Raw genomic sequence first — 22332 nt, 5'->3', positions numbered from 1 at the left:
GCAGAGGCATAGATGACAAATATTTAAGAACATAAGAACAACCCTGCTGGATCAGGCCCAAGGCCCATCTAGTCCAGCATCCTGTTTCACACAGTAGCCAACCAGATGCCACTGGAAGCCTCAGACAGGAGTTGAGGGCATGCCTTCTCTCCTGCTGTTACTCCCCTGCAACTGGTACTCAGAGGCATCCTGCCTCTGAAGCTGGAGGTGGCCTATAGCCCTCCGACTAATAGCCGTGTGATAGACCTCTCCACCATGAAGTTATCCCAACCCCTCTTAAAGCCATCCAGGTTATTGGCTGTCACCACATCTTGTGGCAGAGAATTCCACAAGTTCATTATGTGTTGTGTGAAAAAATACTTCCGTTTGCTGATCCTAAATTTCCTGACAATTTCATGAGATGACCCCTGGTTCTGGCGTTATGGGAGAGGGAGAAGAATTTCTCTCTATCCACTTTCTCCACTCCATGAATGATTTTATAGACCTCTATCATGTCTCCCCACAGTCATCTTTTTTCTAAACTAAATAGCCCCAGATGTTGTAGCCTTGCCTCATAAGGAAGGTGCTCTAGGCCCCTGATCATCTTGGTTATCCTCTTCAGCACCTTTTCCAGTTCTACAATGTCCTTTTTTTAGTTGTGGTGACCAGAATTGTACGCAGTACTCCAGGTGTGGCCACACCATAGTTTTGTATAAGGGCATTATAATATTAGCTGTTTTATTTCCAGTCCCTTTCCTAATGATCCCTAGCATGGAATTGGCTTTTTTCACAGCTGTCATACATTGAGTTGACACTTTCAACAAGCTGACCACCACGACCCCAAGATCCCTCTGCTGGTCAGTCACCGACAGCTCAGATCCCTTCAATGTATACTTGAAGTTGGGGTTTTTCATCCCAGTGTGCATCACTTTACACTTGCCAACACTGAACTGCATTTGCCACTTTGTCACCCATTCCCCTAGTTTGGAGAGATCCTTTTGGCGCTCCTCACAATCCGTTTTGGATTTCACTACCCGGAAGAGTTTGGTATCATCTGCAAATTGGCCACCTCACTAATTACCCCTACTTCTAGATCATTTATGAATAAATTAAAAAGCACTGGTCCCAGTACAGATCCCTGGGGGAACCCACTTCTTATTTCCCTCCATTGTGAAAACTCTCCTTTTATACCTACCCTCTGTTTCCTGTCCTTCAACCAGTTAGCAATCCACATATGTACTTGTCCCTTTATCCCATGGTCGCTAAGTTTTTCAGGAGTCTTTGATGAGGAACTTTGTCGAAAAGCTTTTTGGAAGTCCAGGTATACTATCTCAACTGGATCACCTTGATCCACACACTTCTTGACACTCTCAAAGAACTCCAAAAGGTTTGTGAGGCTAGATTTACCTTTGCAGAAGCCATGCTGGTTCTCTTTCAGCAGGGCCTATTCTTCTCTGTGTTTTACAATTTTATCTTAGTTGGAGTTCTGACTATTCTACTCCTGCTTATTCTTCTCAGTATCATGCAAATGTGAAACACATCCTGTGAAACACATCCTGAGTTCCCACTGATGTAGAAAACGACATTTCAAATTGTTTTCTTGTTAGGGTTCCCTTGGCAAGCCACTGTGTGTATCAGATTTCAGATTTATTTCTATTGATGAAGTACTCTTTACCCCTTCAAGGGTTGGTGAGGCCCTATAACCATATGTTGGATTTAAAGTGAATTCGATGGAAAATGAGCATTATGATTGTGCACCAACGAACAGCATAAATTGTACATTGCTCGGTCAATGTGCATGATCTCCAAATGATGTTGAGGAATATGCAGAACCTGACAATATAAGCAGCATACTTCATACATTGCCCTTTTAGTTTGTAAACATTCTTCATTTGAGCACTATACACATTGAACAATGAATGTGTAAAAGCTGCCTCCAACTTCACTTGGAAGTGATGTATGTTGATCAGTGTACACGATTCCTGTTCATGCTGCTAATACATTTATAATCTCTACCATGTCTGGTGAATAAGCATAATGACCAGTGTTTGTTCATTCATCGGTTAACATTAACCATCTTAGATCAGTTAACGTTAACTGATTAGTTAATTTATGTATATGTAACCTTTAAAAAAAAATACATTTCACTATTTAGAATTAGCTTACCTTTCATTTCTTGTTTTATATAAAGGTGGTGGTTGACTTCTCCTCCCCTAATATTGCAAAAGAGATGCATGTTGGTCACCTGCGGTCAACTATAATTGGAGACAGCATGTGCCGCCTCTTTGAATTTGTGGGGTACGATGTTCTAAGGTAAGTGCAGTCAAGGTAGACTTGTGCAAATGCTGCTAGTGCATACACATTTTGTTCTTCCTGTGCAGTAGCATAAAGAACAGTTTTAGGAACAACCATCAGGGTGGATTTGAATCAAATCGATTTAAATAAAGATTTAAATCGTGGTTTTTTTTACATAAAGACTCGTTCTTGCTTGTATAATCTTAATATTTACAACCAGATGAAGGTTTCATTTTTGGTCCTCTTCTAGATAGAAAAATTGCTCAAAATAATCTTACAGAAACCTCTGGAATAGCATGACATTGTGAATGAATTAATGGAATTTATGTACCAAAAAATTTGAACGTTGCATATATACAGTCTCATGCTACATAATTAAAAACCAATCCTTATTTCATGATGAATACCTTTGGACTATAATGTATCTTAAATAGATAACTATCTTTAGATAGATTTTTCCCCTCAAAAAGCATTTTATTTAATAATTCTGATTTAAATTTTTAAAAAATCTGATTTTTTCTAAAAAATTACAAAAAAAAAAATCATTGATTTTTATCCTCCCTGACCATCAGTACTGCTAGGTGTCATTGAGATGCTGTTTAGGTGGGGAGTCCTTGAAGAGTCCCATGTTTTCAACCCTGCACACGCTTCACACTTTTCACTTACCCCACCTTTCATTTTGCTATTCCGTTAGAACAAGTGTTTTATTTTGCAAAAGCTCATATTCCTGATTCACAATAAAGCACATGGATTGAGTGATTTGCACAGCATGGAAAGCTGCCATATACCAAGTCAGATCATTGGTCCATCTAGCTCAGTATTGTCTACACAGACCAGCAGCAGCGTCTGCAAGGTTGCAGGCAGGAATCTCTCTCAGCCCTATCTTGGAAATGCCAGGGAGGAAACCTGGAACATTCTGCTCCTCCCAGAGCAGCTCCATCCCCTAAGGGGACTATCTTACAGTGCTCACATGTAGTCTCCCATTCATAAGCAACCAGGGTATACCCTGCTTAGCAAAAGGGACCATTCATGCTTGCTACTACAAGGCCAGCTCTCCACAAAGCTTCTCATAATTAGTTGGCAAAATTACTTTTGAGTGTAGCACTTGTGGTGCTTTATGTGAGCAACCCTGAAGAGAATAGGAGGCCTGCACATTATCCATCAGCTCTGTTCTGAAGTTATCATTTCTTGTTTCAGTTTTGCTTGTACTGTAGTCTTCATTTGTTTTGTGCTCTTTATGTTCAGATTGAATCATTTAGGAGATTGGGGCACCCAGTTTGGAATGCTTATTGCTCACTTGCAAGATAAATTCCCAGATTACCTGACTGTTTCTCCGCCCATTGGAGATCTTCAATCTTTTTATAAGGTATCTGCAGTTAAAATATATTATCACTCCTGCTGTTGCTATAATTCAGCATTGCTCTCACATTACGCTCACTTGCACCTTAATTTGGTTTTTTAAAGGATATTATAAAGGGTATTGTTTCTGTGTGCATTGTTTTTCTCTGTGCAGGAGTCTAAAAGAAGATTTGACACTGAGGAGGAATTTAAGAAGCGTGCATACCAATGTGTGGTCTTATTACAGAGCAAAAATCCAGACTTCATTAAAGCTTGGGAACTGATCTGTGATGTGTCCCGGAAAGGTGACTCTTGGAATTATCGTATCTATATCTTTTTAAAGAGCTCTCTGCTTTTCAACTGGGTCAGTCTTGGTTGCTTTGGAGCATTTTTTAATTAGATATAAGCTTTAAAGAAGTGATGGCACTTGAAGAAATAGATTAAGAATTGGGTATTCTGTAGGTTACTACTTCTGCTAGAGTGCCCCCCATCTATAGGAGCATGATAAATATACCTAAAGGGACACATTTTCAGGAAACCAAATGTGCCCAGTGATAGTTTGGATAAGAGAGTTTGTCTGCTGTTTTTATTGTCAGCAACAGTTTCAGACTTTCTCACACAGTTTCTTTGCATAGTAAATATTCACTTGTTTTTTATTTATTGCATCTGCAGTAGCACACACAATATTGCAACCTTCTTTGGAGATTGTGCATCCTTAATGTAGAACGCTTGTGCAGGAACACTCCTCTTGTCATTTTTGAAGTGGCATCAAGCTACTGCTAACTGTCCAGCCTATAACATACTAGCAGCATTTGTGAATCATTTGGGTTTGGGGAGTGGTGTTTTTGTTTGTTTTTAATTCTTTGGAGACTGCATGTTCCCTCACGCACAGGCCTTGCATTTGGAGTATATATCTAGCCAGATGTGAATATTAAATGACAAATGGCAGCATAGCTTTCCCTGTGAATGAGAACAGCTTCCCTGTGAAAGCCAAGTCTAAAGCCAGTATTCTGCTTTAATAGATCTCAACTTCTGTCTTTTACTGTGTGCTTAATGGTCCTATTTGTGGAGTAAGGTCAAGCATCCCAAATCATTGTATTCACCTATTTTCTTTGTTTTATTTTCCTTTGATCAGAGTTCCAAAAAATCTATGACTGTTTGGATATCTCCTTAATAGAACGGGGAGAATCTTACTACCAAGATAGGATGATCAGTATTGTGAAGGAGTTTGAAGAACAAGGTAACACATCCATAATATAAATAGAAGTAAAAGAGCACTTCCTTCACCACCTTCATTATGACACATTTCTAAAACAGAGCATGTTTTCTCTCTCTCCTCTCCTACTTAAATTTTTTGACAAAAGGCAAGGTTTTGTAAATTGCTGTTTTCCTACTATCAGGGTTAAAGAATTGCAAAGGTGCAAGGGCAGTCAAAGGGCTCATTTATAGCTTGATCGCTTTTGCTTAGTTCTATCCAGCTAATGGTTGCTACCAAACAACCTCCCCTCTCCTCTTGGGAAATTCTAGCTTCCTACAGAAGCAAGGCATGGGTAAGCACTTGCTGCCAGAAGATAAGTTGTCCTCTGCTTGGCTGAAGCAATAATGCAGATTCAGCACATCCAAGCTTTTTTGTTCTGTTACATCTGAAAAGCACACCTTTTCCAAGTCCGGTTCCTGGAACCTTCTCCTTTTTTCCCATTTGTCTTTCTGAGTTTTCCCTATTTTGGAAGCTGGCAGAAGGCAAAACTCTATAAAAGCCTCTTCTCTCAAACACCAGTTGGAAGGTCTCTTAGTGAAATATGGCTTTGCAGGGGGCTTGGTGGTTTCCTTTGCTGCCTCGGAGCTTGCTGGGCTGAGCATCTACCTGTGTGCTCAAACCCTTTCCCCTAAGCTGAATCTCTGGACTGGGATCCAGAACTGCTGAGCTGATATAACCACCTTGTAGTGTTTTTTGTGTAGGCCTGATGTTGGGGAGATGCACAGGACTGTCCTGGCAACTGGCTTTGCAGGGGGCTTGGTGGCTTCCTTTGCTGCCCCGGAGCTTGCTGGGCTGAGCATCTACCTGTGTGCTCAAACCCTTTCCCCTAAGCTGAATCTCTGGACTGGGATCCAGAACTGCTGAGCTGAAATCACCTCCTTGTAGTGTTTTTTGTGTAGGCCTGATGTTGGGGAGATGCACAGGACTGTCCTGGCAACTGTTGGAACTCCTTGGATCTTTATGCCTGACTGCGTGGAAACCCAGTGCTAGCTATGGGCACGCAGAGGGCCGCAGACCCTGGATTTGGTGCAAACCAGACCATGCTGCTTAGGGGTGTGCACAAAACCGGATTTGCCCATTCGGCTGGAATTCGAACTGGATTTGAGCTGGCTTGGCTTGGTCAGCCCAGTCTGAGTTTGAGCTGGCTTGATTGGTTTGAAGCTATGCTGGTAAGGTGGAATCTGAGAAGGATCCGCCTTTACCTGTACGGGGCAGGGGGACTCTCCTAAGTATAAAGGGGGAGGGAGGGGAGTAAATTTGTACTTACAGGTATGAGCTGTGGTGGCCACGGCGTGGGGGGTCACCACCCCATCAGCCTCTCCCTGAGTAGCCCAGGTTGGTCGTGGCCTGGTTTGGGCCCCTGCGCATGCGTGGGGGCCATTTTACTACGCATGTGCAGAGGCCATTTGTGTGACCACATGTCTGGTCATGCAAATGGCCTCTGTGCATGCATGGAAGTCAGTAAAATGGATCTGTGTGTGCACTGTTGGAAACTAAGAATGAATGCTGCTTCCTTTTTATTTATTTTTATATATATATATATATATATATATATATATATATATATATATATATATATAATAAATAAAAAGGAAGCAGCATTCATTCTTAGTTTCCAACAGTGCACACACAGATCCATAGTACCATATATATATATATTACACATGCAAATGTAAGGCCAAGGGCACTTTGGGGGATAATCGCCAAGCCAAAGGGGAATTTTTAACCATTCCCCTTCCACCCTACAAATGGCTATTTAGCTTTTCCACAGCTATCCTTTGGAACTGGCTGGGGCAAGCATGGTCCATGGTGAGTGGGATTTGCAGGGGAGCATTGAGGTTAGTCTTCCCAGTTCTTATCTACAAGGCCACCTCTGCCCAGACATTAGCCATCATAATGTATAGTACTGCCCACAGTACAGCTGTCCTTATGATGCTTTCAAGCATGACCACATAACTTGCCTGTTTCTTAGTGTTCTTCATTGCATGCCTTTGTATTCTTGTTTTTATTTGCATAGCACTTTTCAGTGATGAGAGTGCTTAATCTTAAACTTACCATGCTTGCTCAAACTCGTGTCCCATACAAACTATATTTTGAAGCTAAGAGGAGAATTGCTCAGGATACTAGGTTAAGCCAACTGTACTGGTCAGGGAAACATGTAGACATCTATCTATGAGCCCAGAATTACTAGTACCTAACCTACAAGTTACTAAATTACTAGTATCTACCCTAGGTTAAATAACATACAGATGCCAGTTCAGACTGTGCCTTACACAAATCTTGCAAAGGAACAGGAGTTAGAGTTCAAAAGCAGAATACCCATCCAGGTAGAACTTCAAACAATATGAAGCTGTGACCCCACATTCAAAGTTTCATGTACATATCTAACTGCAGAGACCATTTACAGTTTCTTCTTCTTCTTCTGAGATTTACTAGCAAGGATGGGAAAGTTCCAGAAAGGAGGAGATAATTAGAAATTGGTACTGAGAGGTCAGAGGGAGATGCATGGCTGGGGAGGCTTTTCTTCGGATGGAGCATCAAAGCAAAAGGTCTCTGGTACCCCAGATCTAATTAGCCGTCTTGAAGCTTGCCTTGATTGCATTTGAGGGTGCAATTAGGAGGTCTGTTGAGATGTTCCTTTGTCCCAGGACCCTGTTGTTTCAAAATGCCAACCATACAAGTCCTTGAACAAACCCTTGGTTGCAAGATGTGCTTGGCCCTAAAATAGATACCTTCCATTGTGTTCTGTCTCTGCTCTCAGTCAAGGTGAATGCTATATTCCATAAGGAGGGAAGGCTGCTTTGCATCAAAGCCTTTTTCTTATTTGTTGATCATTCTGTTTCTCTGTAGCTGATGCCAATCCCTCACGCTCTCTCTCCTTAGGATTTGTGCAAGTGGATGATGGCCGGAAGATTGTGTTTGTCCCAGGGTGTTCTATTCCCTTGACAGTTATGAAATCTGATGGAGGTTTCACATATGACACCTCAGACCTAGCAGCTCTGAAGCAGAGGCTGTTTGAAGAAAAAGCTGATATCATTATTTATGTCGTTGACAATGGACAGGTGAGTTTCTCTGATGTCCAGTTATTGTCCTTCACAACAACTTGCCTTTTGTGAAGGACAACCAGAAACCTTGTTTTTTGGGGACCAGTGGACCAGTTTGGACTATATGTCCACTGACCTGTAGTAATCACATGTGAAGGAAGCATGGGAGTGGACGTCTCCCCCAAACCACCCAGGGTGACATCCTGCCATCATCTAGTTGCACAAGGAGTGGTTCAGATAAGCCACATACAGCCCTGTGCAATTAGATAGCAGTATGTTGGCAGGGCTCTGTGGTCGCTAGGAGTCAACACTGACTCGACGGCACACTTTACCTTTACTTTAGTGCTTTCCTGTAGCCACCTAATGGCGTAGCGGGGAAGTAACTTGCTTAGGGAGCAGGTGGTTGCTGGTTCGAATCCCTGCTGGTATTTTTTCCAGACTATGAGAAACACAGCAGCGATATAGGAAGATGCTGAAAGGCATCATTTCATACTGCGTGGGAGATGGCAATGCTAAACACCTCCTGTATTCTACCAAAGAAAAACACGTGGCTCTGTGGTTGCCAGGAGTCGACACCGACTCGACAGCACAACTTTACATTAGTGCTTTTCTAGAAGCAAATGTAAGAGTCAAAACTAACAGCTGGTAGTATTAATCTTGTCTTGTTTTGCAGTCTGTGCACTTACAAACAATATATGCAGCAGGCCAGATGATTGGCTGGTATGATCCCAAGGTGACCAGAATAACTCATGCTGGTTTTGGAGTGGTGTTGGGAGAAGACAAGTAAGTTGTGAATAACTTTTCCAACCTACTGAATAGGAGGACTCTGTTGTTAATGACAGTGGAATGCTCAGCGTCTTCCTCTTGCCAGCTTAAACTGGGGTCTAAAGAGATCGGTATGAATATACATCAGGGATCTCCAGATTTCCTGTTCCAAGAACTGCTCCACATGCTGCATCATGTGCTATTCCAGAGTGTTTCCTGACTTCTACAGTGGCTTTTGGGGGAGAGGGAGTATGGTGGGAAGGAGCATGTAGAAATTTCTGTGTACTGGCAAAAGCTGTGTTATGCACACAAGGGGTTTTCTGTTCTTGCAATATGTGGGAGAATGTGGACCAGTGTGCCAACATACCAGTGCCCTGTTGACCCAGTGCACCAGTATAAATCAATACCTTGACTGACCAGTGTACCTTAAACTTTATACACTTTCAGTTTTTACCTAAAACCCCTTAGCATAGGTTCAGTCCGTGAGTGTGTGAGGAGACGCAATTAAACGGATTGTCTCTTATAATTTTACTTAAGGAAATAGATTTAAAGCGGTACAATAGATATAAGGTACAGGCAAGCGAAGCTAATTTAACTAATTCTAATACAAGTAGGCTACTACATAGCAGTGGAAGGGAAGAAGCAAAAGGGAGAAGGAAGAGATTGTTACCAAACATTCAAGAAGACCTTGAATGGCCAGTTCAAAGTCTCCCCTGCAATTAAAGATGCTAGAGTTTGGTGAAAAGATGAGGTGCATGATGCTGGGATGTGGAGATGCTGCTGCATTGGATATGGAGAAGATGTGTTGAAAGTTGGATCTGCAGTGTTCTGGTTTTATACTCCTTGATGGCTCTTGGGGTTAGCCCCTCACATCAATCAAAGCTCTGAATCCACCTGACCGGGCTTGGTTCTTCAGATGTTTTCGTTTCATCCTCTCATCCTGTCAGCATACACAGCCTCTTACCTTCTGCATTCCCGAATATTTAGAACAAGTTGTTTACATTTTAAAAAATTCAGATCTTGGCCCTTGGTGCAGCTAAACACTAATTGTTCAACAATCATCACTTTTCTTTTCTGGTCCATGTTAATCTCCATTAGAGATGTGTTATTGTGTGGGTGGGGGTGAGGGACAGGGGAGAAAGGGATGTGATCTGGATCACGATCTGTTGGCATTCGTAATAATAGTGGGTTCTGCATCTGCGCAGGCCCACTATTATGAATGACATTGGATCACTTTCAGATCATCAGTTACAGGTAAGCAAACTGTTTTTCTTTGTTGTCCGCAAGGCCAGAGATGGAAAAATTGGAAACTTTAGGAGAGATTTTCTCTTAGAAGGGTGCATTACAAAGCATGGCTTTAAAATATTATCACTTCCTCTCAGTTGGTCTTTCAAAATTCTGTCTAACTATGTAATATGAAAATCTTTTATGTAAGAGCTCTCAGATCCCAGATGTATTTCAGCATTCTCAGATCCCAGATGTATTTCAACCTTTGCCCCTCACAAGTCACCCTGTCATCTTGATTAGAAGAACACATAGATCTTTGTCGTGATCTGTTGTACATCAACATCTTCTTTATATATAATTCTCTTGAATGTACCTGTCACTAATCCCATGTGTGGCAGCTCTCGCGAGAGTTCGCAAGCAGCAGCCAGATAGGTTAGCAACAGGGATAGGGGAGAAAATAGGGATGCCGGCCTGGCTGCCAGGAGGAGGAGGCGGTAGCAGGCCGGCTGCCGGGAGCAGGAGGTGGCGGGTGACTGGTGGGAGGAGGTGGGGGAGAAGTGGGCCAGCCAGCCAGATAGCCAGGTGCGGGGGAGCTGGCAGCGGCGGTGGGTGGGTCAGCCGGAGGCACAGGTTGATAGCCTTACCAGGTTTAATTCATTCTGGACTATTTACAAACCTGGGTATTGAACTGAATCATGACTAGATCCAGTTCAAAGGATTCAGTACATAGTGGCAATTTTGGATCCTCTGGTAAAGAGAGCTTTTATTCCACAAGAAAGAGTTGTGGCTATCATGGAGTCAGTGCAGAGCTTCAGTTAACAACCAAGACAAAAAGCACAAAAAGTCCAAAGGCTACAGGTTTCTATGGGGTTTTGCTACTCAGCAGTACAGTATGTGAGACTGAGGATCTACCTAGTGCAGATGTGGTTTTTGAGTGTATTCAGACCCAACATCAATGACCAGTCCATGATTTTGGAAATGCTTCCAAAAATAGTACAGTCCTTTCAGTGGTGGGTAAAGGAAAAGAAGCTCAACTGAGGCTTTCCCTTTCAGCCACCAGTACCTACAGTATCAATAACACAAAGAGCTCAAGGCCTCTGGAGCAGACAACAGAGAAGACTACCTAGAAACTTCCTGGAACTCTAGGCATCCTTCCTGACATGAAATTCATTTCACCTGCTGCTACACGACAAAGTGATCCATGTAATCATGGATAGCACTATGACAGTAGCCTATAAAAATCAGCACGGTGGGATGGGAGTCAGGGGAGTCTGAGCATTCAGATTTTGAATTGGTGCATAGCTGGAGGAATACATCCAGTGGTATTACACCTAAAGGGGACAGACAATGTCCTAGCAGATCAGTTAAGCAGAATGAGTTCTTATGCTGTGGACCACGAGTGGGAACCGAACAGGAAATACCTGGGAAAGGTCTTCGGAGTGTGGGAAGATCTGGAAACAAATCTGCTCCCTTCAATTACAAGTGCCCTCCATACTGTTCACGGGTGGGGATAGGCCAACCTATCAAAGTCAGTCAAAGGAGATGGATGCTTGAAGAGATTTGTGGATAGCAAAGCCTCTGGAGAAACTTCAACATTTACATTGAGTCACTAGCTTAGTCGTGACTTACTAGTCCAGATGCTGCCTATGGTCTCCTGGTACATCAGTTTGTCCTCTGCAGAATGGGGATTATGCTGTTTCCCTGCTTTTGTGATAATTTCAGCTTTAATTAAAACAACAGGGAGACACTCTTACACTGTTTCTAAATTCCTAACTTAAACTCCAATTCACCCCATTCAAATTGCCATGTTCTGATCAAAGAGGAAGACACACAACAATTTCACAAGTAAAGAAAGGCCCTAGATCTGTGTGTTGCTCTGGTCTAGATGACAAAGTGTCCTCTGAGGGGCAAAGCCTGAAATGTATCTCAGATCTGAGAGTTATATTTAACACTATATAATACAGGATTTGAATAGAAATTATCTCATATTTTCCATAGTCTTACATAAAACATCTTCATACTACACAGCATTTTGAAAGAACAAGGCGATCAGCGATGTGTTGCTTACATTTTGCCTGCTTGTGCAACAACATGCATGTAAAGCCCCCCCCCCCAGTTCCATCGCCACAGTCCCTTTTTATGCGTGCATTTCATCAGGATGTCGGCTGGTATCAATTCTTTGGGTTGGTATTGCTGTTCTCTCTGCCTGCCCGCCCTTTGATCCATTTATCATTGACATGCCTCATTGGTTCCTGGTTGGGTGATCTTTCATGTCTCTTTTGTCCATCCTTCGGATATTGTGTCCGAAGTAGACAGGCAATTCTGCTGAAGTGTAACATACAAATGAGTGCAGCGCCATTTGGCTAGGTGAAGTTCATAGGATGAGTCTCTGCACTGAAGTAGAATTTCTTCTGACTTTAAGACTCAGCAAGCATTTTGTTTGGGTTGCCAAGTAATTTTATTTCAGTTGAAATAGATGCAACAGGTATCTGCCTGGGCCAACACAGCCATAGTGGGAGACCAGTTACATTCCAGAGGTAAATAGTTTGTTTGAAAATGGGATGTCAAGCGAGAAAACTTTTCGTGTTTATCCTTTGCTACAAGGAAAAAGTTTAAAACCCGTTCTGGGGATACCGTTCGGCTAATTGACCTTCTTGAAGAGGGACTGAAGCGCTCAATGGACAAACTGAAGGAAAAAGAACGAGACAAGGTAATAACAGGGTTTCCTTTGCCTGATGCCAAGAAAAGAGTAGCCTTTGTTTAAATGTCTCTTCTTAAAGGAGAATGTACATGGCTGGGTTTCAGCACTTCCTTGGCTAAGCTTATCAGATTATTTTCAGTTTAACTACTTATATCTGAGGCTTCTCAAACTTTGCCTGTAGAGTAGAGCTGTGTACTGGCCTGCACAAGGATCTGAAATGTTGCTTTATATTGGCTGGATCTAGAATTGTTACTTCCAAGGGCAGGGAGGAATGGCAGGATCTGCTCTGATCCAATCCAATTGGGCCCAACCCAAGTTTGCTTTTCAGCAGTTATTTTTGCATCATCAGTCTTTTTTACGTAGTAAGGTTAGGTGAGATTTGAATTGCTTTCGTTGAAGCAGTTTGATGTAAAGCTTCTACACATTGTCGGGCTGGACGATTATTACGCAGGGCTGCCTTTGAAGGAAGTTCAATTGTCCAGTATATGGCAGGTGGATGTCTCTTGTGAGCCACAGGAAGCATGCAGTAGTGGTACCGTATGAGCACCCAAGGGGACACCTTTTTCCAGGTCTCTCCCTGCTGTTAGATCTGAGGGTGAAAGCTCTTGGCAGTCCCACCACCTGCAGACTCGTGGCCGCCACAGGAATGATCTCCTGGTGGTGGCCTCAACCTCTGAATCAATGACCAATGCTTTTCCTTAGCAGATTGCAGAGTGGCTCTTTCAAGTGAGCAGCCATGAGAGCCAATGTGGTGTTAGGGTGTTGGACCAGGAGTGGGGAGGAGTTCAAATCCTTGTTCAGCCAAGAAACTCAATGCATGACTCTGAGCCAGTCACTGATCTCTCAGCTTAGCCTGCCTAGGGGTTGTTGTGAAGATAAACATAACCGTGTACACGCTCCTTAAAGGAAGAGTGGGAATTAAGTGTAAAAAAAATAAATCTTCAGGCAAGCCTTTTATAATTATATCCTATTCACACTTACCTGGGAGTATACCCCATTGAACGTGGTGGGTTTGCTTCTGAAGGACTGGATGCATAGGCCTGAACTGCATTCTGTTCTATCGCCAGTTCTCTGTTTTACACTTGTCCCTGTATATTTTGTTGCTGTGGTTTTATAGGTATTTTTTATTTTTATTTTTATTGGTTGACTCCAAATTGTCAAATAAAGTAAAGTATGATATGCAATAGGGATGGGCATGAATGTTTCGGTGGGTCGGGAAGCAGTACCTTTAAGCATGAGTAGAGCAAGTCCTTACCTGCTTACCTGCTTCTCCACTGCCCGGCCACTTTTCCAGGCATGGCAGTGCGTCACTCAGAGGTCTGCGCGTGGTGGCAGGATGCACATGGTCACCGCGCATGCATGGCAGCCATGTGTAGTCAGCATGCCACTACGCATGCGCGGTGGCCATGTGTCCCACTGCTGGGTGAAGTCCTGTGGCTGCACGCAGACTTCTGAGCAGCACAGAGCCACACCCAGAAAAGCGGCGGGGCAGCAGAGCAGCAGGCAAGCACCTGCTTCACTCATGCCTAAATGTCCTGCTCCCCACCATGCTGAATCAATTTGTGCACATCCCTAATATGCATTCAGCAACAAAGATACCTGAGTGGAGGATAGGTCCACTATGCAGTGATTATCAGAAACAAGGTGCAAGAAGTGGTTGGCATCCTATTATGCTAGTGTTGGAATTTCCCAGGAGCGTACTGTCTGGTTGCAAAGTGCAGGACTAGCCAATATCAGCTATGGACTTCTTTGTGCTTCCAGTGTAAAAGAAAAAAAAATGATACTCCCATCCATTTATAAAGAGAGATTGAAGGCACGGTGGGAGGGAGAATACCCTTTTTAAAGTTTGGTTGCTTAGACTTGCATTGGAAATGGATTTTTAAGCTAGTTTAATAAGGCAGTGTAGCAGTCCAGCAGATGGCAGCCCAACATAGAATAATGGGATAGCTGGCAGATCTGCTGTTGCCGTTGCTGCATTGGGTGCCAACGTCACTGGTTTGAGTAAAGTTATCTGAAAGCTGGTTGTGACCTCCATGGTTGGTTTCATACTATACTGAGTGGTTCAGCTATTTAAATTTTACTCAATTGCTTTGAGAACCTTTTTGTGGAAAAGTGCTATATCTATCTCTATATCTAATAATTTTACTAAAGTCAGAGACACCTCAGCCTGACAGCTGAAATTTTTACTTTTCCATAGTGGTATTGGAAGAACCACAGTGGTAACAGGTAAAGTGGTCCAAAGATGATGGTGTAAGTGCTATTATCCAGCTACTTGATATTGCTGATGACTAGAAGGGGTGGTTTGGGGCTTGGAAGAGTTCTTAGCCCATATTGTGTCATGCTAGCACATGCCCATGGAGTGTGCTGGGCAGAGCAGCACATTCACAGCTAGCAGCCCATCAAGCAACAAACATGATGGCCAGCAGCCAGGACCTGGAAGCACAGTGGAAAGCAGACCTATGATTGACAAGCTTAGGTACTGCGGCCCCTTCATTTCACTTACCTGGGTTACCCAGATTACCAGGGCTTGGGGCATTTGCCATGGATCACAGAAGCATGCACTCCTGGGTTAGATGGAGTTAACCCAGTTTTAGATGCTCATGTGAAGACGCTTATGTACTTGGAGCTATTTCTCAGAAGATTATGCAGTGCAACAAAGATAAGTCTAGTGACACATTGAAGACTGACTTCTTTGTTGGAGCATCAAGATCAAGAGTCTGTACATCATACATTGTAACCAATTGCATACAAAGTTCATTCGGAAGGCTAAGAGAGCAGTTGAAACCTAACAGGGATGAGCTTAAATTTAGCCCCATGCAGCAGAGTTGCAACACCCAGTTCCCAGTCAACTAACAGGCCCATTGTGTGTGCGGTGGGAGTCCACTTTTTCTCTCTCTCCCCAAAAAATTGACACATAGAATGGTAAAAAAGGATGTTGAGTTATTGGAGCTATAAAGCACTTGAACAATAAACAAGGCTCTGGATTCTAAATGTAATCAATGAGGGGAGTATCCATTAAATAGTGCTAATATAAAGTTATCCACCTAGCTGAGGTGTAACGGGTCTCGCTTTAAAGTCGGTTTAAAAACATTTATTCTAAACCAAGAACAGCCTTTGGGGACAGAAGTCTACTTGATGTTTTCTCTTTCTTCTGGATTCAGTTTGGAGCAATAGTTGCTCTTCTGTAAGATTTCTTATGTTTTTCCCTTCTTTTTTATGGCCTGTGTTCTTTAGGCTGTAGCTTCCCTTGCCTCAATATAAATCTCTCTTGCAGGTTCTCACGCCTGAAGAACTGAAGGCAGCTCAGACCGCTGTTGCCTTTGGATGCATTAAATATGCTGATCTCTCCCATAACAGAACGAACGATTACATTTTTTCTTTCGATAAGATGTTGGATGACAGAGGAAATACAGCTGCATATTTACTTTATGCCTTCACTCGAATCAGGTAGGATATTTAGTGGCTCTCCTGAAATAAGATTCCACCTGTGTCCATGTTAAGAGTAGGTTGTCCTGAGAAATAGAAGTCTGAGGATTGTTCAGATTGTATTTAGTATGAAAATCAGTCTAACATTAGGCTTGTTTCTCCGGCAGATCTATAGCACGGTTGGCCAATATTGATGAAGAGACATTGCAGAAGGCAGCTAGAACAACAGAGATCATATTGGACCATGAAAAGGAGTGGAAACTAGGCAAATGCATTTTGAGATTCCCTGAGATTTTGCAGAAGATTTTGGATGACCTTTTCCTACACACCCTTTGCGACTACCTTTATGAACTGGCCACCACATTTACTGAATTCTATGACAATTGCTACTGTGTGGAAAAAGACAGACAAACTGGTGAGTTTGATAGGATGAGTGTGGATGCTTGCAGGGGTGAGGGAGAATTAGTCATTGTATACACACATTCAGGCTTCTCTGTACCTGAGGGCTAGGAAATTATGAAGTATCTAATAGCTTATGCTAGGATAAGATGAAGGTTACCATAGTAATGTTGACCTCATAATCTGAACATTGAGTGAGATTAAGCCCCCTCTCCAGGAAGCTGCACTGTAAAGCCACACATTTTTTGTGGGCAATCGTTAGTCTTCTCTCTTACCTGGTATTCTTCTAAGAACACTGAGGAAAGTAAACAGTCTTATGTTTTAATATCCCTTGAATCATTGGAATAATCAACATTATCTTTACAAATGAGCAGGGCAATACTATAATTAACATAACTTCAGTGCTAGATAACTTCTCAGTCTAAATGCTCTCATGTTGAAATGGACTTTAGGCACTAGATTGCTGTGTGGCAGCTGAATCTGTGGCTGGAGTTCATTGGTTATGACCAGATAAAGGAAGCAATAGGTGCACGTCTGCCTCTGCAGAGAGGTAGTGTTACCTGAATCTATCTTTAAAGGAGGCATAAGTGACAAAACTTCATTTCTCACATTATGTTATTTTGTGCTGTTTGTCTCTAGGTAAAGTAGTGAACGTAAACATGTGGCGAATGCTCTTATGTGAGGCAACAGCTGCTGTTATGGCCAAAGGTTTCGATATTTTGGGAATCAAACCAGTCCAGAAGATGTAACTACCCTGGCCTACAACAATTTACTTTCTTGCCAAGATCTGGTTACTCAACTATCATGCTTCTATTTGAAAAATAAAGTTGCCGAATCTTGAAGTCTCTTGGTGTTACGGTGGATAACATGTAGTTGCTGTTCTTATACGGAGCACAGTGTTGTAGATCATGCAACTTCTTAAGTATGAATCTTAAAGTAGCATCACAAGTAAGATCAATGTAAAATATCTTGTCCTCACACCATTTGTCATTTTTGGCAACACCAGCTTGTTGCCCATCAATGAATGAGAACACTGTTCAGCTAGCGAGACCTTCTCAGTCCCATTGAGCAGCTTACAAATCAGATCACATTGTATTTTGCAGGATGGAGACAGTATCCTGGGGTAGAAATGATCCTTGGGAAGTCAAGATAATGCAGTCAATTTGAGTGCTTTCCGTTTTTATTAAAGGCATATTGTCCAAGCTAATGTTTTAACCATTTCATAGTTGTTTACACTAGCAAACAGTAAAACATTTGGCAAATACAAATGGAAGGTACAGGCTTAAAAGTATCATACAGCAATACATATTAAAAGCTAAGTACCAATAGTATGTATGAATATATTATGTCTTTTTGGTTTTTTATAGATTTTTCTTAAACTGCAGGCTAGCCACCAGAGCTCAAATTTGTAATTCAGTTTCCTTTTCCTGTGTATAAGAATTCAAGTGCTGGAATGGTCACTTTGTATCAGATTTCCTTCTGTATGTGCAAAGTAATGATGGTAAAATTGCATTAGTTTGTCTAGTACTAGTAATATACAGAAGCCCCAAAATTAAGTACTGGTTCATTCTCTCATCCTGCTGCTTAAATAGTGCTAGTGGCCACAACTGTTGGCTGTGCATAATAGCTGCAGCAAGCACCTTAAGTGGTGGCAGTATCTGAAAACTTTTGCATATGTTTTATCTGTAATATCACACCACCTGAGAATAATACCCTCCAAAGCCTCTCTGTATCAACCCCATATATACCACACCAAGGCTGGTTGGTTTTTGTGCTTCCCTTGCCCACGAAGTAAAATCTGCTGCAGTATCACTCACTACCCTGAAAAATATAGTCCATACCTTGGCTGCTTGGTTAAACCTTTCCATTATGCTGCATAGTAAAACTAAGATTTTAGCTTTATACCTCATTCAGTCCAGCAAAAATTAGGTTGGACCAAGTCCAGTTGTAGAGCTTGACTAGATAAAGCTAAGTGAAAGGCGACAAAGTGGACTGCTTCCATAGTATAGTGTAATCTTTAACAATCCTATCATTAGTGAATGGCCAGAATAGTGCCATTCATCAACCATGAAGTGATTGGTAAGTTATATCACAGTCAGTTTAAACAAAGAAAAGGAAAGCAATTGCATTTACTGACACTGAAGTAGCATAAGTACTTGTCAATATCTCCAATTCTCCAACCCAAGTTCTTTACTCCTAGTACTACTGCAGTTGAAAAGCAAGGCTTCTGCAGCTCCCTCACCTTCAGCAGTCCTCTTGAGTTTCAAAAGTAGGTACGATTGTGGACATAGCACATGCTATATAACTCCTTGTGCAACTACCCTGCAGAGAATATTTCAAAGAGGTTTTCCTTATAACTTAAAGCATTTCCCATTTAACATGTCCACTGAATATTGGTCTAGATTGTGCTTTTAAAACAGTCCATACATTCCTATATAAAATATACAGTAATGTACAAGGCAGTCTAAGTAGAGGTCAAGTGTATGGTTCCAACATAAGACCAATAGCACACAGTGTCTTATAAGCTGATTAAAATATTAAAAACCAGAAACCAGCACAATAGCTGGGAAGCTTTCTGAACTTAGAGACAGTAAAGTTCATGGCTCCAAATTAGTAGTTAAAACTTCTGAAAAAAGTTAAAAATCTCCACATTTATACATGTGATATATTTAAAACACAAATCTGTTAATGGTAAATAATTTAACTTTGATAGGTAAATACTTCATAATTTTCTTGGTATAAAATTTTAATACAAACCAGCATCCTTAAGAACGGTACATAAAGCTTATGCTTCTACTGACCAACATTAACTGATAATAAAATGCTATTTAACATTCATGTATAGCTCTTAGTTGATCAGATTGTAATAGTCTAGTCAACTTAAGCTCAAGTTTTGGAGGGTAGAAAAGGCACCATGAATTGCAGTAAAGTGTCATGTGGCCATTTTTTGAGGATCAGTTTCAGTATGGTGATGTTTTGAAGGAATCTTTAATCCTTATCAGTTCTGCAGCACATATGTGACCAAAAGCCTTCTTGTACCATTCTGGTGTCCGGCCCCTGCCAAGAAACAACAACCCACATCAGAAACTAAGGAGACCACTTTTAGGTATTGCCCTGCTTCCTTTTCATACACATTCTAAGCTTGGCAGCTACGAGTAGATCCCAAGCTACCCAATGCCTGCTCCTGCTATGGTAGCTGAAATTCTGATGCATTTAGCTCTAGAAGGCACTTAAAATGACTAACACACGAGGGCATAGGCTGGAATTACAAAGCAAAAAAGGACAAAGTCCCCTCCCCCACTAAACATTTGCTTCAAATGATTAACTAAAAAGAATATGCTAAAATAGAGGTAAGCTGGCATGAAGTAGGGACATTAACTAATGAAGGATGAAATATCCAAAGGAAGGTAAAATTTATTACTACTAAATTAGCTGACATCCAGACTAACATTACTTGTGTTTGTACCAAAACATGTTTGATGCATGCAATGTGGTGGCAGGGATGCTTTTTGTCTCTCTTTTAAAAACTGATCTCACCACCTCTCTGCAGCCCACTGTGCTTTTTGAAAATATGTCCCTGAAGGGGTCACATGACTCAGACATATTTTTAGGAGGCACAGTGGGCTGCAGAGGGAAGGCAAGCTCGGTAAATATCTCTTGCCCTCCATTGCATGTGTCAAATATGTTTCGGCAAATGCATACAGGTGAAACTCGGAAAATTAGAATATCGTGCAAAGGTCCATTAATTTCAGTAATGCAAATTAAAAGGAGAAACTGATATTTCGCTTTGCATGTAATGAGTCTGTCTCATATAAGTCAAGCCTTAACTTGTTATGATGATCATGGCGTACAGCTCATGAAAACCCCAAATCCACAATCCCAGAAAATTAGAATATTACATGGAACCAAGAAGACAAGGATTGAAGAATAGAACAATATCGGACCTCTGAAAAGTATACAGTGTACTGTGCTTGATTGGCCAGCAAACTCGCCTGACCTGACCCCATAGAGAATCTATGGGGCATTGCCAAGAGAAGGATGAGAGACATGAGACCAAACAATGCAGAATTGCTGAAGGCCGCTAATGAAGCATCCTGGTCTTCCATAATACCTCATCAGTGCCACAGGCTGATAGCATCCATGCCACGCCGCATTGAGGCAGTAATTGCTGCAAAAGGGGCCCAAACCAAGTACTGAATACATATGCATGCTTATACCGATTTTTCCTCTAGCGCCTCAGTTAGCCCTACCCACCCCCAAAAGCTACTGCTAAGCATAAGCATACAGAACCAATTCCCACTATTGTCATTGATCAGGATCACTCATCTGAGCAATCTGACCATGACCGGGAACTCCCACAGAACCAATACCAGATTCTGATACAGCTCCTATTAGAGAAGAGGGTGAACGGTCAGGTGCAGAAGAAGGGGATGCCACTCCAGTATCTGAGCATGTGTTTGTGGCAGAGGACTTCCCCCCACTCATGAATAAGATTATTAAAACAATTGGCTTGCAATCTAAATCTATGCAGGAATCAGACCCTGCTGAAAAAAGGAACGTAGTGTTCCCTAATGCAAAAGCAAAAGTTATGTTGTTACCCATGCCCAATTTATTTTCAGACGTGGTAAAAGAAGAATGGCTTCTCCCAGCTTCAAATCATAGACCAATGGCAATAGCTGACTAGTTTTATTCTTTCCAAAAAGAGGCTTCAGACATGTTGAAAACACCTAATACAGATGCCCCAATAGCCCAACTGGTATCCAGTTTCTTGGTGCCAAAGGATGGGGAGGCCTCCCTCAAGGACCTGGGAGACAGAAAGGCAGAGTTGTCCTTCAAGCGTGTTCACGACAATTCAGCCCTAGTCACCCGGGCTACCTCAGGGCATCTATGGCAGCCAGGGCATCCATGCTTTGGGTGGATGATCTCATTAGTGACCCACTGTCTGATCCAGTGAAAATGCATCAATAATTGCTGAAAATACAGAAGGCACAGGCCTTTATGGCTCACGCCACCACAGATGCCATTCGTTTCTCGGCACAAGTATCAACCGCAGCAGTAGTGGGCAGGCGCCACCTGTGGCTTAAGAATTGGCAAGTGGATGCAAATTCCAGAATTAACCTCTCTTCTGTTCCATATGATGCCTCTAAGCTTTTCGGAGACACAGCCTTAAAGAATGTTCTTGTAGACTCCAAGGACAAGCGAAAGACGATGCCCTCTACCACGGCCAAAAGACCTGATAAACATCTTTTTTGAAACCCCTGCAATATCAGCAGTCCAACCAGCCTTTTCGGGGTTCCTGCCCCTTACGGGGCGCAAGCAATAGAGCCCAAAGGGGATCTTGGAATAGACAACGCCAGTCTTTCAGAAGCTCAGGCTCCTTCAAGCCCACACCATACTCCAAGTCAAAACAACAACAATGACCCAAGGCCTACCTGGCATAGGAGGCGTCTGTCACAGTTTCTCCATGCCTGGGAGTCTCTCACCTCAGACGCCTGGGTGTTAGAAGTTATCAGACAAGGTTACAGAATAGAATTTCACTCTCCTCCCTCCTACAAGTTCTTGCCAACACCAAGGTCACAGTCCTTTGCAAAACACTCTCAGATGCTACAAGTAATCCAACACCTACAAGACATCAAAGCAATCGAACCAGTACCCTCACCAGAGAAGGGAAGAGGAGTTTATCCTATTCTGTTCACCGTACCAAAGAAAGACGGCACCCAGCGGGCCGTCCTGGACTTTAAAAGGTTGAACAAGTCAGTCCGCCGGATCCACTTTTGCATGGAAACACTGCGATCAATCTTGGAGGCCCTGCACCAACACGACCTACTAGCCTCCATTGACCTAAAGGAAGCCTACCTACACATCCCTATTCATCCAGACAGCAGAGAGTACCTTTGTTT

At 42.3% G+C, this 22332-nt stretch overlaps 2 protein-coding genes across 6 annotated transcripts in view; one reads left to right on the top strand and one right to left on the bottom strand.

Annotated features, from left to right (window-relative positions):
- The window catches only part of RARS1 (arginyl-tRNA synthetase 1), a 30340-nt gene extending 13066 nt beyond the window's left edge, over window positions 1-17274 (top strand). For all 3 annotated transcript variants that reach the window (XM_053289858.1, XM_053289859.1, XM_053289860.1), the window contains 10 exons: window positions 2171-2292; window positions 3520-3640; window positions 3788-3917; window positions 4748-4852; window positions 7754-7932; window positions 8588-8697; window positions 12511-12616; window positions 15882-16054; window positions 16201-16448; window positions 17072-17274. In XM_053289858.1, coding sequence (XP_053145833.1) covers window positions 2171-2292; window positions 3520-3640; window positions 3788-3917; window positions 4748-4852; window positions 7754-7932; window positions 8588-8697; window positions 12511-12616; window positions 15882-16054; window positions 16201-16448; window positions 17072-17181 — 1404 coding nt within the window. In that variant the 3' untranslated portion in view covers window positions 17182-17274. The remainder of the gene's footprint in view (window positions 1-2170; window positions 2293-3519; window positions 3641-3787; window positions 3918-4747; window positions 4853-7753; window positions 7933-8587; window positions 8698-12510; window positions 12617-15881; window positions 16055-16200; window positions 16449-17071) is intronic.
- Window positions 17275-17594: 320 nt separating this feature from the next.
- LOC128342511 (rho GTPase-activating protein 7-like) overlaps window positions 17595-22332 on the bottom strand; it is a 131698-nt gene continuing 126960 nt past the window's right edge. For all 3 annotated transcript variants that reach the window (XM_053289855.1, XM_053289854.1, XM_053289856.1), the window contains one exon: window positions 17595-19489. In XM_053289855.1, coding sequence (XP_053145830.1) covers window positions 19393-19489 — 97 coding nt within the window. In that variant the 3' untranslated portion in view covers window positions 17595-19392. The remainder of the gene's footprint in view (window positions 19490-22332) is intronic.

This window comes from Hemicordylus capensis, chromosome 2 (genome assembly GCF_027244095.1).
Source record: "Hemicordylus capensis ecotype Gifberg chromosome 2, rHemCap1.1.pri, whole genome shotgun sequence".
Lineage (NCBI taxonomy): Eukaryota > Metazoa > Chordata > Lepidosauria > Squamata > Cordylidae > Hemicordylus > Hemicordylus capensis.
The sequence above is the reverse complement of the archived record's forward strand: the minus strand, read 5'-3'. Positions and strand labels throughout refer to the sequence as shown.